Below are 18,517 nucleotides of genomic sequence, written 5' to 3' on the forward strand. Positions count from 1 at the left end.
AGCAGTAGGGGTGAGTGAGTAGCTGATAAGGTGATGATACGAGAGGGGGAAGGGTGTGTTAAGAAAATTAGAAACTGAGCATAGTCTAGAGAAAACAAGATCAAGGCAGTGGCCATCCTTATGAGTAGATGATTCAATCCACTGAGAGAGATCAAGTGAGGAGGTTAGAGAGAGTAGTTTGGAAGCAGCTTTGGAAGGTAGGTTATCAATGGGGATGTTGAAATCACCCATGATGATGGTGGGGATGTCTGAAGATAAGAAGTGAGGGAGCCATACAGAGAAATCCTCAATAAATTGTGGGTGTGCTCCAGGGGGACGATAGATTACCGCAACACGTAGAGAGAGTGGATTAAAAATGCGAATAGCATGTACTTCAAAAGATGTGAACGTGAGTGATGGGACGTTTGGTAGAACTGTAAACGTGCACTGTGGGGAGAGAAGTAGTCCAACCCCACCTCCTTGTCTGCCTTCAGGTCTGGAGGTGTGGGTGAGATGGAGGCCACCATGTGAAAGTGCTGCAGGTGAGGCAGTGTCTGATTGCATGAGCCATGTTTCTGTTATTGCCAGAAGGTTGAGGTTTCTTGAGAGGAAGAGATCATGAATGGAGGTAAGTTTGTTACAAACAGATCGTGCATTCCAAAGGGCACATTTAAAGGACTTTGGAAGAGAGGGGAGGCAGGTAATGTGTTTGAGGTTCGCTATAGAATGGTAGTGCTCTGATGTATGTGTGTGTGAGGAGTGTGGGGGACCTGGATTAGGTGATATATCACCAGCTAATAGAAGCAGAGAGAGAGAAAGATAGGTAAGGGGATTGTAAGATGTGTGGCTTTTTATTTTCTGGCGACAGGTGGAGGTTGTACTTGTTAGAGATAATAGGACAGCAGTTCATGGGTGTTGACTAGAGGCGAGTGGAGTAATGCAGGTGCAATGTGGAAAAATGTTTGTGTTGGTGGAGGGGTGAAAGATGAGACAGTTTTAAAGATCATGCCATGAAAAGAGACCAAGAAAAGCAATTTGTTCCACATTGTGATAAAAGGAGTTCAAGCCAAAAAGTTAGGTGATTTTAAAGAATTACCTCTTTGCAGTGTTCCATATAGTAAAACAAGTAATGCAGAAATAGGCTGTGGCAGATGTAGCTTATTGCTGGAAGTAAAATCCAGTCAAATGTAGTCCAATGTTTGTCCAACTGTGCATTTTCGTCCACTTTGTGAGAAAATCCCACTTCATGAAGAAATCACACACGTCTACCCCCCACATACGTCTCCCCATAGACTGAGGCTAAGATGTAGTCAGGCTAATTTAGCAATACTCTACAGATGTGCTAATTGGTGAAGATGATTGATATGCCGTATTCCACCTCAGCCTCAGGCCCCCAATATGAAATGGTTTAAGTGACACGGATATACTACGGACGGTGCAGGAGCGACTGGGTGTCCCACCTCCTCCTCCCCGGTACCATCACCATTAGCTCTACTCGAACCCCCTCAAGATGCCTAATACATCCCATGCTCTTCATTGTAATTTGCTCAGCCATTCTAACTGTTGTAACTCTTTTCATGGTCCTTACTCTCAACCCCCCCCCCCCTTGTCTGTTCCCATCCCTTTTTCATATTTCTGTGGGGCTTGATAGTACTAGTGTTGTTCTTAAACAGAGTTGGGGCTGATGGCTACAGAGTTGCCATTAAAAGAGGAGGGGCCTAATAGTGCAGTCATTGAACAGAGGTGGGGCCTGATGGTTGTAGTGTTGTCGTTAAATAGAGGTGGGGCCTGATGGTTCTAATGTTGTTGATACAAGGGTATCAAGGGTTTGAGAAAAGGATTCCTGCTTTGAGGGTTGTCCCACGGAGATACAAATCTTCTGCATGGAAGACACAGAGCATGGGGGTCTAGCAGGAAGGTGCACACTTTCTTTCTGGAAAAGGCAGCATTGGCTGTTTAAGGGGTTGTAACTTAGAAACAAAGACACCCAGACATGGGGAAAGGGGGCATTAAAAGGGGAAGAAATAATCCGAAGTGCAGATCCCATTTAAGCATAAGGAAGTTTAGATGGTCACAGGGCAGATAGCTGAGGTGAGGCCAGTGTAGACAAGGTGCGATGGTTGTACAGAGTGACTCTATCCTCTTATGTATGTCGTACACACATCACAAAGCCGTCCCCCACACAGCGAACGTACACTGTGGAAAATATTGTCTGTAACTTAAGAAGCATATAATCCACTTAGTAAATCTCATATGACGTCTAATGGAAATTTAAACAGATGATACATTCCCCCACCCTTCTCCTCCATACAAACAGGTTACTCTGTGACAGAGACAGAATGTTGGGCCTTTGTGGATCAAGTCATACTGCCGGGGAATGTTCACAGAAGCAGATGTTTGTAGTAGGCAGATAACCATATAAGACACAGGTATAGCATACACCTCAGCCATTAACAAGTCTCCTGCAATCTGTATGAAGTGCACAGCAAAGTTCTTACATCAAACCTAGGGGGACACATAGACAAATGGGCAGAATACAAGGAGACAGACGGGCATATACATGGCATGACAGAATGAAAGCATACACACAGATGGACAGACAGAATGACGTCATACACACAGATGGACAGACAGAATGACGACATACACACAGATGAACAGACAGAATGACGGACATACACACAGATGGACAGACAGAATGACGGACATACACACAGATGGACGGACAGAATGACGACATACACACAGATGGACAGACAGAATGACGGACATACACACAGATGGACAGACAGAATGACGACATACACACAGATGGACAGACAGGGATACAGATGGACAGACAGAGTGACGACATACACACAGATGGACAGACAGAGTGACGACATACACACAGATGGACAGACAGAATGACGACATACACACAGATGGACAGACAGGGATACAGATGGACAGACAGAGTGACGACATACACACAGATGGACAGACAGAATGACGGCATACACACAGATGGACAGACAGGGATACACATGGACAGATAGAATGACGACATACACACAGATGGACAGACAGAATGACAACATACACACAGATGGACAGACAGGGATACACATGGACAGACAGAATGACGACATACACACAGATGGACAGACAGAATGACAACATACACACAGATGGACAGACAGGGATACACATGGACAGACAGAATGACGACATACACACAGATGGACAGACAGAATGACGGACATACACACAGATGGACAGACAGAATGACGACATACACACAGATGGACAGACAGAATGACAACATACACACAGATGGACAGACAGGGATACAGATGGACAGACAGAGTGACGACATACACACAGATGGACAGACAGAATGACGGCATACACACAGATGGACAGACAGGGATACACATGGACAGACAGAATGACAACATACACACAGATGGACAGACAGAATGACAACATACACACAGATGGACAGACAGGGATACACATGGACAGATAGAATGACGACATACACACAGATGGACAGACAGGGATACAAATGGACAGACAGAATGACGACATACACACAGATGGACAGACAGAATGACGGACATACACACAGATGGACAGACAGAATGACGACATACACACAGATGGACAGACAGAATGACGGACATACACACAGATGGACAGACAGAATGACGACATACACACAGATGGACAGACAGAATGACGACATACACACAGATGGACAGACAGAATGACGGACATACACACAGATGGACAGACAGAATGACGACATACACACAGACGGACAGACAGAATGACGACATACACACTGATGGACAGACAGAATGACGACATACACACAGACGGACAGACAGAATGACAGACATACACACTGATGGACAGACAGAATGACGACATACACACAGATGGACAGACAGAATGACGGACATACACACAGATGGACAGACAGAATGACGACATACACACAGACGGACAGACAGAATGACGACATACACACAGATGGACAGACAGAATGACGACATACACACAGACGGACAGACAGAATGACGACATACACACAGATGGACAGACAGAATGACGGACATACACACAGATGGACAGACAGAATGACGACATACACACAGATGGACAGAATGACGACATACACACAGATAGACAGAATGACGACATACACACAGACGGACAGGCAGAATGACGACATACACACAGACGGACAGACAGAATGACGACATACACACAGATGGACAGACAGAATGACGACATACACACAGACGGACAGACAGAATGACGACATACACACAGATGGACAGACAGAATGACAGACATACACACTGATGGACAGACAGAATGTTGACATACACACAGATGGACAGACAGAATGACGACATACACACAGATGGACAGACAGAATGACGACATACACACAGATGGACAGACAGAATGACGACATACACACAGACGGACAGACAGAATGACGACATACACACAGATGGACAGACAGAATGACGGACATACACACAGATGGACAGACAGAATGACGACATACACACAGATGGACAGAATGACGACATACACACAGATAGACAGAATGACGACATACACACAGACGGACAGGCAGAATGACGACATACACACAGACGGACAGACAGAATGACGACATACACACAGATGGACAGACAGAATGACGACATACACACAGACGGACAGACAGAATGACGACATACACACAGATGGACAGACAGAATGACAGACATACACACTGATGGACAGACAGAATGTTGACATACACACAGATGGACAGACAGAATGACGACATACACACAGACGGACAGACAGAATGACGACATACACACAGATGGACAGACAGAATGACGACATACACACAGATGGACAGACAGAATGACGACATACACACAGATGGACAGGCAGAATGACGGACATACACACAGACGGACAGGCAGAATGACGACATACACACAGACGGACAGACAGAATGACGGACATACACACTGATGGACAGACAGAATGACGACATACACACAGATGGACAGACAGAATGACGACATACACACAGACGGACAGACAGAATGACGACATACACACAGACGGACAGACAGAATGACGGACATACACACAGACGGACAGACAGAATGACGGACATACACACAGACAGATGATCGCATACAGGAAAGAAACCGATATGAAGTAACCAGGACGGATGAGAAGAAAGAAGGATGTGAGGACAATCAGATGACAGATAACAGCCGCTCCACCCCCCCTTCCTGACACTAACCTGAGTGTCTCCTCCTCGGGGGCCGCCCAGAGGTGCTGAAGGATGCTGGAGCTGCCCAGAGCTCATGTCAGCCATTCGACGCTCCATTTGCTCTAAACGCTCCAGTATAGACATCCTGAACTGATTGTCTGCCAAAGAGAGAAGGTGACTATGAGCCCAGGACGTGGTCAGGAGCAGGACCGATATTTACATCACACAATGTATATAACGAAGGAGGCACCAGCATATCACAAATCAGACAATCACAGACACACCCACATATTATACTTCCCTACCTTCATCTCATATACCCAAGCAGTATACTCCTTCCCAGCATCCTCTCCTCCAGCCCCCAGGAACCCCCTTCGGCACAGTCCTCTGAAGTTGGCTGCAGGGAATCACCCTGAGACTAAGATTTCCTGCCGTCCTGTGATGAGCAGTGTCAGTCCTCCTCTGTCCTATAATCCTCACCCTACTAAAATAGATATCCCCCTCCCTCACTAGCTCATTAAAGGGAAGGAAAATCCGACTCAGCCAGTGGAATATGTCAAAATAAGCAACAGGATTGTGTGGCTTTCCTGGGTAGTGATTCACCTGGACATTGCAAAATAAACAGTAAGACTGAGCATACTGAAAGTACTGTAACCAGACCACACAGTCCCCGACACAACACACAACTAGACCACACAGTCCTCCATACATCATACAACCAGACCACACAGTCCCCGACACAACACACAACCAGACCACACAGTCCTCCATACATCATACAACCAGACCACACAGTCCTGCACACATCATACAACCAGACCACACAGTCCTGCACACATCATACAATCAGACCACACAGTCCTCCACACATCATACAACCAGATCACACAGTCCTCCACGCATCATACAATCAGACCACACAGTCCTCCACACATCATACAACCAGATCACACAGTCCTCCACGCATCATACAACCAGACCACACAGTCCTCCATGCATCATACAACCAGACCACACAGTCCCCGACACAACACACAACTAGACCACACAGTCCTCCATACATCATACAACCAGACCACACAGTCCTGCACACATCATACAACCAGACCACACAGTCCTGCACACATCATACAATCAGACCACACAGTCCTCCACACATCATACAACCAGACCACACAGTCCTCCATACATCATACAACGAGACCACACTGTCCCCGACACAACACACAACCAGACCACACAGTCCTCCATACATCATACATCATACAACCAGACCACACTGTCCCCGACACAACACACAACCAGACCACACAGTCCTCCATACATCATACAACCAGACCACACAGTCCTGCACACATCATACAACCAGACCACACAGTCCTGCACACATCATACAATCAGACCACACAGTCCTGCACACATCATACAATCAGACCACACAGTCCTCCACACATCATACAACCAGACCACACAGTCCTCCACATAACCAGACCACAGTCCACCACACATCATACACCCAGAGCACACAGTCCCCCACACATCATACAACCAGACCACACAGTCCTCCACGCATCATACAGCCAGAGCACACAGTCCTCCACACAACCAGATCACACAGTCCTTCACACATCATACAACCAGACCACACAGTCCTCCAAGCAGCATACAGCCAGAGCACACAGTCCTCCACACAACCAGATCACACAGTCCTTCACACATCATACAACCAGACCACACAGTCCTCCATGCAGCATACAGCCAGAGCACACAGTCCTCCACACAACCAGATCACACAGTCCTTCACACATCATACAACCAGACCACACAGTCCTCCACGCATCATACAGCCAGAGCACACAGTCCTCCACACAACCAGATCACACAGTCCTTCACACATCATACAACCAGACCACACAGTCCTTCATACATCATACAACCAGACCACACAGTCCTCCACGCATCATACAACCAGACCACATAGTCCTCCACATATCATACAGCCAGAGCACACAGTCCTCCACACAACCAGATCACACAGTCCTCCAAACAACATACTACTAGACCACACAGTACCCGACACAACATACAACCAAAACACAAACAGTCCCCCACACAACATACAACCAGACTACAGTTACCTGTACATCCTACATTAATAAACCACATTCCTATATACAACATATAACCAGAATACAAATACTTGTACATAGTACAATCATGATTTAAAGGCCTATATACAACATATAACCAGAATACAATTACCTGCACAGACAACAATTATATCTCACAGTGCTATATACACCATATAACACGAATACAATTACCTGAACACGTTACATTTACAACTAACAGCCCTATACACACACCATACAACCAGATCATACATGCACCTGCACACACTATATTAAGAACTAAGAGGTATGTTTACTAAACTGCAGGTTTGAAAAAGTGGAGACATTGCCTATAGCAACCAATCAGATTCAGCTATCATTTATTTAGTAATATTCTACAAAATGACAGCTGGGGGTAAATTCATCAAGCTGAGAGTTCTACAACAGATTTGAAAAGTGGAGATGTTGCCTATAGCAACGAATCAGATCCTAGCTATCATTTTGTAGAATGTACTAAATAAATGATAGCTAGAATCTGATTGGTTTTTCAAACCCGCCGGAAAACTCCCAGCTTGATACATTTACCCCCTGGAATCTGATTGGTTGCTATAGGCAACATCTCCACTTTTTCAAACCTGCAGTTTAGTAAATATACCCCTAAGAGCTCTACAAAACATACAACCAGATCAGTTACCTGTACACACTTCATTCATACCACACAATCCTACACACACCATACAACCAGACTGCAGTTACTTATACATACTACAGTCATACCTCACAGTCCTAAACACAAGCAGACTGCACAGTTACATATACACACTACATTCATACTTCCCATTTCTTTATACAACATACACTCAAATTGCCATTTGGACACAATACAATCATATCTTCCACCCCCTACAAAACATGCACTCACATTTTTCCTTGCACTTCTTAAATTTCACCTTTCAATCCATGCACAACATACAATCACACTGCCTCCAGGCGACCCAATAATCTTTGCTTCCAGTTCAGTCTCAACAGCCGACAACCTTACCTTCCAGTCTATCTACACCATATAACTATACTTCCATCTCATCCCCCTACAACCTTACCTTCCAGTCTATCTACACCATATAACCACACTTCCATCTCATCCCCCTACAACCTTACCTTCCAGTCTATCTACACCATATAACTATACTTCCATCTCATCCCCCTACAAACTTACCTACCAGTCTATCTACACCATATAACCATGCTTCCATCTCATCCCCCTACAACCTTACCTTCCAGTCTATCTACCCTATATAACCACACTTCCATCTTATCCCCCTACAACCTTACCTTCCAGTCTATCTACACCATATAACCACACTTCCATCTCATCCTCCTACAACTTACCTTCCAGTCTATCCACACCATATAACTACACTTCCATCACATCCCCCTACAACCTTATCTTCCAGTCTATCTACACCATATAACTATACTTCCATCTTATCCCCTACAACCTTATCTTCCAGTCTATCTACACCATATAACTATACTTCCATCTTATCCCCCTACAACCTTACTATCCAGTCTATCTACACCATATAACCACACTTCCATCTCATCCCCTACAACTTACCTTCCAGTCTATCTACACCATATAAATATACTTCCATCTCATCCCCCTACAACCTTACCTTACAGTCCCTACATTACCACCCAAACATGCCATACTGTTAGATTTTAATCTTTGTACAACCAAGGGTGACTGCATGACATTTTTCAGGCAGGGGGAGACAGTATAAAATAATTTGGAGGGGGCATGGCTAACTGCCCTCCATCCCCTTTCCCTCCAATCCCCACAGCAATGACACGCTCACTACTGCTTGTTATGAATCTCTCACAGTCCCTCTGCCTTGCAAAGCAGAACACAGTGAGACATAACTGACCAAGTCCTGAGCGCGTGGGACAACGGGACAGTCCCACATAATCAGTGTGACAGAGTGTGGAGTCATAGTACTCAGCCTTACACGCTGCTTGTGTAGGACTGAGAAGGAAACCATTACAGAGCTCACTGCAGGCAGAACTATCAACACATCACCACATTAAACAAAGCAAACACCAGCACATAGACAGTAACACAACACAAATACTACATGTGGCTGCAAAATCGCAGGGAGGGTGCAGGGGAGCTGCCTTCGAGTACAACATACAACTGTACACCTAATAGACAAACCTAATATTCCACTACAGCCTAAATGATATTAAGGGTACAAGAAGACATTACAGTTACCTGAGCAACGGACAATCAGACCTGAGTATCCCAAACAAGCTGTAATCTAACTAGGACTGTAAAGACTTATATTATTCATTGTTCAGACTTCCTGGTGGACCATTGCCGGTCTGCAAGCCTGGCCAGCTGAGGGTCACTGAGGTTACACTAAGTAAGAGTGCTAGCTCTATGTGATCAGTATAAGAGGATTTAACCCTAATAAGGGGTTAAGATAAAATCACGTCTGTCTGTCTGTCTGGCTATAAATCACTCCACAAGGAGCCCTCACCAACTCCCTCCTACATCTTAAATCTTTCTCACTCACAGAAGGCTCACACAATCATTTAAGCAGATCAGATTAATCAGGGGAGGAGTGGAAGGAGAGACATAGGGGGGGGGGGGGGGGTCACCTGTCTACCTTGCCTCACCTCATCCTGTATAACAACAACACTAATATTTTCCAATTTTACAACTGAAGTCTATATATATTCCAAGTAAAATAGACATAATTCAACCTAGCTAGACTGTCCACCCCACTGCAGGGCGACAAGGTTATACAGGCAGAAGAGACTTACAAGTCTATCACTCCCCCTGCAGCGTGACACAGAAAGAAGGGAGCTATGGTTCTGTCCCTCCCTCTGCAGGGTCACAGTGACACAGACAGAAAAAAGGGAGCTATGAGCCTGTCCCTCCGTCTTCATGGTGACACAGAAAGAAGGGAGCTTTGAGTCTGTTCCTTCCCCTGCAGGGTGACACAGTGATACAGACAGAAGGGAGATATGAGCCTGTCCCTCCTCCTGCCGGGTGACAAAGACAGAAGGGAGCTAAAAGTCTGTCCCTCCCCCTGCAGGGTGACAGTGACACAGACAGAAGGGAGCTATGTGTCTGTCCCTCCCCCTGCAGGGTGACACAGACAGAAGAGAGCTATGAATCTGTCCCTCCCCCTGCAGGATGACACATACTGAGGGGAGCTATGAGTCTGTCCCTCCCCCTGCAGGGTGACAAAGACAGAAGGGAGTTATGAGTCTGTCCCTCCCCCTGCAGGGTGACACAGACAGAAGAGAGCTATGAATCTGTCCCTCCCCCTGCAGGATGACACATACTGAGGGGAGCTATGAGTCTGTCCCTCCCCCTGCAGGGTGACAAAGACAGAAGGGAGTTATAAGTCTGTCCCTTCCCCTGCATGGTGACACACACACAGAAGGGAGCTATGAGTCTGTCCCTCCTCCTGCAGGGTGACACAGAAAGAAGGGAGCTATGAGTCTGTCCCTCCTCCTGCAGGGTGACACAGACAGAAAAGAGCAATGAGTCTGTCCCTCCCCCTGCAGGGTGACACAGATAGAAGGGAGCTATGATTCTGCCCCTCCCCCTGTAGGGTGACACAGACAAAAGAAAGCTTTGAGTCTGTCCCTCTTACTGCAGGGTGACACAGTGAGACAGACAGAAGGGAGCTATGAGTCTGTCCCTCCCCCCTGTAGGGTGACACAGACAGAAAGGAGCTATGAGTCTGTCCCTTCCCCTGCAGGGTGACAGAGACAAAAGAAAGCTATGAGTCTGTCCCTCCCCCTGTAGGGTGACACAGACAGAAGGGAGCTATGAGTCTGCCCCTCCCCCTGCAGGGTGACACAGTGACACAAACAGAAGGGAGCTATGAGTCTGTCTGTCCGTCTTCAGGGTGACACAAACAGAAGGGAGCTATGAGTCTGTCCCTCCTCCTGCAGGATGACACAGACAGAAGGGAGCTATGAGCCTGTCCCTCGCCCTGCAGGGTGACACAGTGATACAGACAGAAGGGAGCTATGAGTCTGTTCCTCCTCCTGCAGGGTGACACAGTGATACAGACAGAAGGGAGCTATGAGTCTGACCCTCCCCCTGCAGGGTGACACAGTGATACAGACAGAAGGGAGCTATGGGTCTGTCCCTCCCCCTACAAGGTGACACAGTGACACAGACAGAAGGGAGCTATGAGTCTGTTCCTCCTCCTGCAGGGTGACACAGTGATACAGACAGAAGGGAGCTATGAGTCTACCCCTCCCCCTGCAGGGTGACACAGTGACACAGACAGAAGGGAGCTATGAGTCTGACCCTCCCCCTGCAGGGTGACACAGTGACACAGACAGAAGGGAGCTATGAGTATGTCCCTCCCCCTGCAGGGTGACACAGACAGAAGGGAGCTATGAGTCTGTCCCTCCCCCTGCAGGGTGACACAGTGACACAGACAGAAGGGAGCTATGAGTCTGTCCCTCCCCCTGCAGGGTGACACAGTGACACAGACAGAAGGGAGCTATGAGTCTGTTCCTCCTCCTGCAGGGTGACACAGTGATACAGACAGAAGGGAGCTATGAGTCTGTCCCTCCCCCTGCAGGGTGACACCAGCACCTTAGAGGTTAATGTGTACTGGTGTGTAACAGAGGACACTCAGGACTTTCTATAAACAGTCTGAGAGGTGTCACCCCCTGCCCCCCTCTCTGTCAGTGTCACTGTAAGTGAAAGCCAGCTGCTTTCTAGAGAGCGGGCTGTCCTGTGCCCGTGTCATGCTGCGCTGGGAATGGTAAGTATGCCACCAGCGTCACTGTGTCCTTCCACAACTAGAGATACAGTGATGGGTGGGATTCAGGTTGCTGGCGGGCGCTGAAAGATGGAGGACTAAAATAGAAAGGAGGATCCTGCCACCCCTCACAGCCCGGCGCCTGCAGACCTGGCACAGGGTGGACAGCCTGGCACGCAGTATTATAAAGGGGGGAGGAGGGGAGGGTGACCCCTGCTCTGTTTGGGTCTGATAGAAGTTGTCATGAGCTGGATCTTCATAGGAGTAAGAGACAGTGCAGCTGTCACCATGTATTACACTTAATACACAGTAACATGCAGAAAACCTTACTACACATTACACAAAGCTGCTCCATTCTACCGTATGTAGGCACCACAGCCATCCCTGACCACACTGGACGTCACCGGTGACCCGGATGGGGTGATCATGGCCCGGGGTGATCCTCAGCTGTGTAGTACATGAGACACGTTCAGCAGGATTCTAGTAGTATAAACAGACGCTCTCTGGCTGAATACAGAGCCGCGTACACCCCAAGTTACAGAAAAATAACTTCCTTTCTGTGCGTTGTGATTTCTGCTGGGACACCAGTCACTAAATCCTAAACACTGGGGGCCTGGTTCATCCCGGCACCAACCTGCCATTGGTTTTAGCCGCATGTATTTCGGCTTTGCGCACACCCGAATACATCAAGGCATGGATCTGAAAATACGTGCGCTGTTGAACGGTTGTAATGTAATATTAATATAATTATGTTATAGCCCGCATACGAGCCTGTCATGACTAGTAATCAGGACTTAGACTAGCCCTTTAGCTGGAGCAAGAGATACGGCTGGAAAACAAGCACCTTGGAGGTGCTCAGAGCTTGCTTCGGACCTGGCTGCGTGCACGTGAGCTTGGCACAACCTTGCCGTAAATTGACTATGGCCAAATGCTCCTTCCCTTCCCATTCACTCCCTGATATCGTAGGCTGAAGTGTCCTTTGCATTCGAAGATGGAGCGGGCAGGGCTGTGTTCACGGATAAACAGTATGTCCATATGCGCAGAGTGATTTTGCGGACGATACGCTGAAAATCGGCAGATAAGTGCCGTGATGAAAGAGGCCCCGGGGACAGAAATATCAGTGCATTTAAACTGTTTTACTATAAAGGTAATGTGGCTGGATGACTTTGAAATAAATTTATATAATAAGTTATTTGTTAGTGGTGCTGATGCCAGGTTAGAGGCAATGTGTTTCTGCAGCTGTCTGAAAAATGGATATTCAATGTCAATTAAGCCTTTTTTTTTTTTTATCTGTGAGTGACAACACCTTTTTAGTCTGAATACACAGCAGGTGGTCGTTACCTTTCATCCTGTCTAGATGAACTACATGAATAATGCAACCAGCAAGTAAACTAGGAAATCACAGATTAAAGTCTGAGATATTACGTCAGATATTTAGCATCAGGATGTAATTTATTCTCTAAGGGCCTGATTCATTAAGGATCTAAACTTAAGAAACTTCTTATTTCAGTCTCCTGGACAAAACCATGTTACAATGCAAGGGGTGCAAATTAGTATTCTGTTTTGCACACAAGTTAAATAATGACTGTTATTTCATGTAGCACACAAATATCAACTATAAATTTCAGTGTATAAATAAGCTATCAAGTATTTGTGTGCTACATGAAAAAACAGCCAGTATTTAACTTATGTGCAAAACAGAATACTAATTTGCACCCCTTGCATTGTAACATGGTTTTGTCCAGGAGACTGAAATAAGAAGTTTCTTAAGTTAAGATCCTTAATCAATCAGGCCCTTAGAGAATAAATTACATCCTGATGCTAAATATCTGACATAATATCTCAGACTTTGTGGTGCCAGCTAGGAAGGGGGCTGGGTATCCCCTGCCAACATGTGTGTCAGAAACAGTATATAAGAGCTGTATTTTACCATCTGTACTTCTGGATGATCACTAGTACCACAAACTGGTGTGTAATGGTCCTTGTAAGGACCCTTGAGCCAATAAACATCACTGCTTGAAGATTCTGCTGACGCCTATTGTCTGCTGTATCCTGTGAGCAACAGATAAGAGCTTACACTCTAATCTGTTCCCCGGCTTTCCTGTGTTGTACCTATCATGTCTGTGTCAACATTCTGCTCACTACCCAGCCATGCTGATCCATAGTGAGCAGTCAGAAGGTAATAGCCAGCCCAAAGCCAAGAGGCGCTGCAGCGGCTATACCAGCTACCCAGAAGTAAGCGGCTCTAGGTGCAACTGAAGAAGCCTAGTGGTGACAGCCGAATTCTCCTACAACTATTGCACAGTTGGCGAGTGTCTGGTGACAAGATGACACCAGTAGGACTGGTCAGTAACAGTCGGTTACTGATGGTGAGAATGAAAACCAGATAAACTGTGCAGGAAGCAGTGGCGGATCCAGGGGGGGGGCGATCGGGGCAATCGCCCCCCCTAGCAGGGGCTTACTGCCGACGGCTGCACATTATGTGCAGGTCTGTTCTGCAGTGACAGTGTGCTGCCCGGCTGCTCTGATTGTGTTTTAAACACAATCAGAGCATTCGGGCAGCACACTGTCAATGCAGAACGGACCTCAGCCGCCGGCAGCCTCAGAAGGCAGAAAGGGGGCGGGGCCTAAATCGCCTCCCCCCTAAATTGCTCCCGGTACACCAATTATCTAGACCCGCCCCTGGCAGGAAGGACATCCGGTCATCCTTCTTCCCCCAACACACCGGGTGGTGATGTAAGCCCATCCGGCCACAGGTAATATGTACTTGATATGCTGCAGCACCTACAGGGTTAAGTCCGGAGACTGGTCACCGGGTGAAATATGTGCATGTGTAGAATGTTTTAAAATGCATTTAATATCATAAATTAAGTGTTGTACCCTGCCCTGTTGGTTCATTGCTGATTGGGGCTCCTCCGACGGTGTTCTGCCACTGTTTAGGTTTACCTCAGCGGTAGCATGTAGCGGAGTCACAGCAGCCTCCACTGGCAGCCGTAGTACAGCGGTAGTCGGAGGGACTTGCAATGGTGCCTCCTGGGAGAGCCACACTGAAGTCTGGAGACCTGGGACTTGCTTCACACCCTCTGATGGACAGGCGGAGCACACACCCTGCCACTGAAAACAATGCAGGCTGATTCATGTGCAAACTGCGTCAATCAGCCAGGAATGGTTAAAGCGGCAGCCCCCTGCCTACATGGTCACCAGCAAAGAGGTGCTGCAGCAGCTATACGGGACAACCTGAAATTCCAGGAGCAGGTGAAGGAGCCTGGTGGTGGCAGCGACCACCCTTCTAACCCTAGCGCGCAGTTTGCACTTGCAGTCCGTGAATGCCTGGTGTCTGAGAACACCATTAGGTGTGGTCAGTAACGGCAAGTTACCGATGGTGATAGGGAAACCCAAATAAACTCTGGACAGATAAAATACAGGGTGGCAGGATAAGCCCGTCCCGTCACAAATGCGTTGTTACTTCACTGAGGATTAATAGACATAACCTCTTTCAGCATTATAAGTGGTTCCTCAGCAGAAAGCAATATAATCCCTCTATCCTGCATGTTGGTGACGAGCTCCTGGATAGCCGTCAGATAAAGTGTCCTCAGGGACTGGTTATCTCACAGCGCAGATACCCGGTGGGAGAAGGAACACTCTGTTATCTTATGGTTACTCAGAATATACCAGGAACCAGGCCTGGGTGTCACATTATTAGAACATAACAATGCTCCTTTATCATCAACAACAAAGCCGCGGCCCTGTCAGGGTCGTAAATCAGGTGAAGATCCTATATATAGGAGCTATGACCTTTATTTCAGTCCTGTATAGGACCGTTTTATCCAGATTTAGATAGGGGTGCATTATGTGTCGGGATTTAGTTACACCTGTTTAGGGCAGGAGAAACCAGGGTGTAAAGTAGTGTAAATGGTTCCAGAGTTTATCAGATCTCGGTATGTAGTGTCCGTTGCAAGCTGTCACGAGCAGCGCCCTCTCTACCGCCTGCGTCTGTCTATCAATCTCCTATGTACTTGTTCTGTTTACTGCGTGAACACGCGTTACTGTACACGCCCAATGTTAGAACGACCCCTCCCTCCCCGTTACCGTCTTTCCATCGCAGAATTACACAAGTCAGCTTGGGCACATAGACGTGCTCCCACTTTTGGACATGCACGGAGCGGTTTCATGTAAGATACGCTACACAAACTGGCGTACGTCCCACTCTGCATCAGCCGCAATCAGCCAGTGACTCTTCTTCCACGACACTACTCTCTATTCATGAGCCCTTCCCTGCACCCCACTGTACTACCTCTCCGAAGCGTCTGCATCCGGCCCGTACAACATTATTAACACTTCTTCACTCCAGGTTCTTCTATATACTACTACACTCATCAAGCTGGACCTAGGTCTTTTAATTGCTTATTTATAGTATATACCTTTATAGGCAATCAGAAAAGCTCAGCACTAAAGTGTGTCCCGTACTCTGTGCCATCTCCTTATCACCAAAACCTTCACTTCACCTCTTTATCATCATCATCAGCTATTTATATAGCGCCACTAATTCTGCAGCGCTGTACAGAGAACTCACTCACATAAGCGCCATTGGAGCTCACAGTCTAAATCCCCAAACATACACACACACAGACTGAGAGAGACAAAGGACCATTTAATAGCAGTCAATTAACCTACTAGTATGTTTTTGGAGTGTGGGAGGAAACCGGAGCACCTGGAGGAAACCCACACAAACACGGGGAGAACCTACAAACTCCTCACAGATAAGGCCATGGTCGGGAATTGAGCTCAGGACCCCAGTGCTTTGAGGCAGAAGTGCTAACCACTAAGCCACCATCCTGGGGTGGTGGGAGTGAGCCTCTCCCCACTCCCACCATTGGTCTGTCTTTTTTTTTTAACCCATCGATCCAGTGAATTGGCTGCTAAGGTGTCGTACATGGTAATGCTGGGTTTGATTATGGTGTGCTATAACAGGCAGTATGGCTCTATAACCAGCTGAAATCATCTACCAAGCCCAGTGTATACCCCTCCTCAGTGCTGGGTAATCAAGTGTATAACTCCTTTAATCAAATGGGTCTGTTTCACAAGATAACACTGAAACATTATGATGTTTATGATTCATAAACAATGCTGGAATTGAAAGATTGACTTGTCGTAAAAAGATGGCACAACCTGAGACCCCGTTTATACCAAGAAAAAGACATAATACTGTAAGGTGTTCAGTGCAAGAGTGATGAGATGGGTACACCGGTGCCAAGTACCATTACTCACCCCATAACTCCAGCACCAGGGTGAGTTACACGTCACCCAATCAGCATAACCACACACTGCCAGACCAACGTGATGGACACTTCCATCAGCAGGAGCGGTGGAACTCCAGTATGACCCACGCCACTTACCGTCCAGTGAGAGCCAGTCCAGCTGGGTGCTGGGAAGGGACAGGAAGTTCCGTGCTCGATACTCAAAGATCACAGAGTGTGAGATGACCTGCTGGTGCTGAACGACCTGCAGCGTGACCAGGCCGGCCTCGTGTGCTGGAATATAGTACAATGACAACAGAACGTTACTCTCTGTATGTGACATGGACTCACTGACAGCACTCAGTGACACAGACCACCTCCTGACCTGGGCAGTAGCATCGCAGGACTCCTGATTGGATGAGAGAGGCCGGCACTGTCACATGATCGAACACACACGAATAGGAATCTGTGTCTTCCAACCACGGGCCTGTGATGAGGATCTTCACTCCGCCCTGAATGGGAATAAAGACAACAGTGAGAACGGAAGCGACCCCGGGGACAGATGAGAGGTGCTAGAGGCTGATGGAAATGTCACAATTACTTTATATGTAAATGCAGTTCAAGGGAACCTAGGAGGCCTTCGTGAAAACTGGTGCTCAGGAAAAAGGTGGTGTTGCCCACAGAAACTAACCACATTCATTTTAGCGTAGAGAAAAAATGTAATGACCTAAGTGCTTCCTTTCTGCCAGAATAAGATGGGTCTTAGGGGATTTGTCGATGTAAAGACCGGGCCAGACACAACCTCCTCCTGTGGGTAATAGACAGGGAAATACCAGGAATGAGTATTCTGCACAAGGATCGATCTCGGCCGGAGACCAAAGGAACAGCTGCCCCGGGCTACCAAATAATGCGGGAATGTTCCAGAATGATTGCTTGGCCATTATGTAGGACTAGTCATGAGCGGAAGAGGCTGCTTATTCCAAAACAAGCAATACTAAGTGTTTCAGTCTCACTATAATGATCAACAGATGCAAAAAACTATGGAACAGCTCAGGAAAGGTCTCCAACTAAATATGAAAGAACATAAACAAACCTCCTCTACGTTTC

The 18,517-nt window shown here is 47.0% G+C and overlaps 1 protein-coding gene across 4 annotated transcripts in view; it reads right to left on the bottom strand.

Annotated features, from left to right (window-relative positions):
- Positions 1-18,517, bottom strand: part of CAMTA2 (calmodulin binding transcription activator 2) — a 76,010-nt gene that overhangs the window by 18,473 nt on the left and 39,020 nt on the right. For all 4 annotated transcript variants that reach the window (XM_075206192.1, XM_075206193.1, XM_075206190.1 and 1 more), the window contains 3 exons: positions 17,796-17,922; positions 17,570-17,704; positions 5,294-5,421 (listed from right to left, as the gene is read on the bottom strand). In XM_075206192.1, the coding sequence (XP_075062293.1) occupies positions 5,294-5,421; positions 17,570-17,704; positions 17,796-17,922 (390 nt within the window). The remainder of the gene's footprint in view (positions 1-5,293; positions 5,422-17,569; positions 17,705-17,795; positions 17,923-18,517) is intronic.

The sequence above is a fragment of the Mixophyes fleayi genome, chromosome 4 (genome assembly GCF_038048845.1).
Source record: "Mixophyes fleayi isolate aMixFle1 chromosome 4, aMixFle1.hap1, whole genome shotgun sequence".
In the NCBI taxonomy this organism is placed as follows: domain Eukaryota; kingdom Metazoa; phylum Chordata; class Amphibia; order Anura; family Limnodynastidae; genus Mixophyes; species Mixophyes fleayi.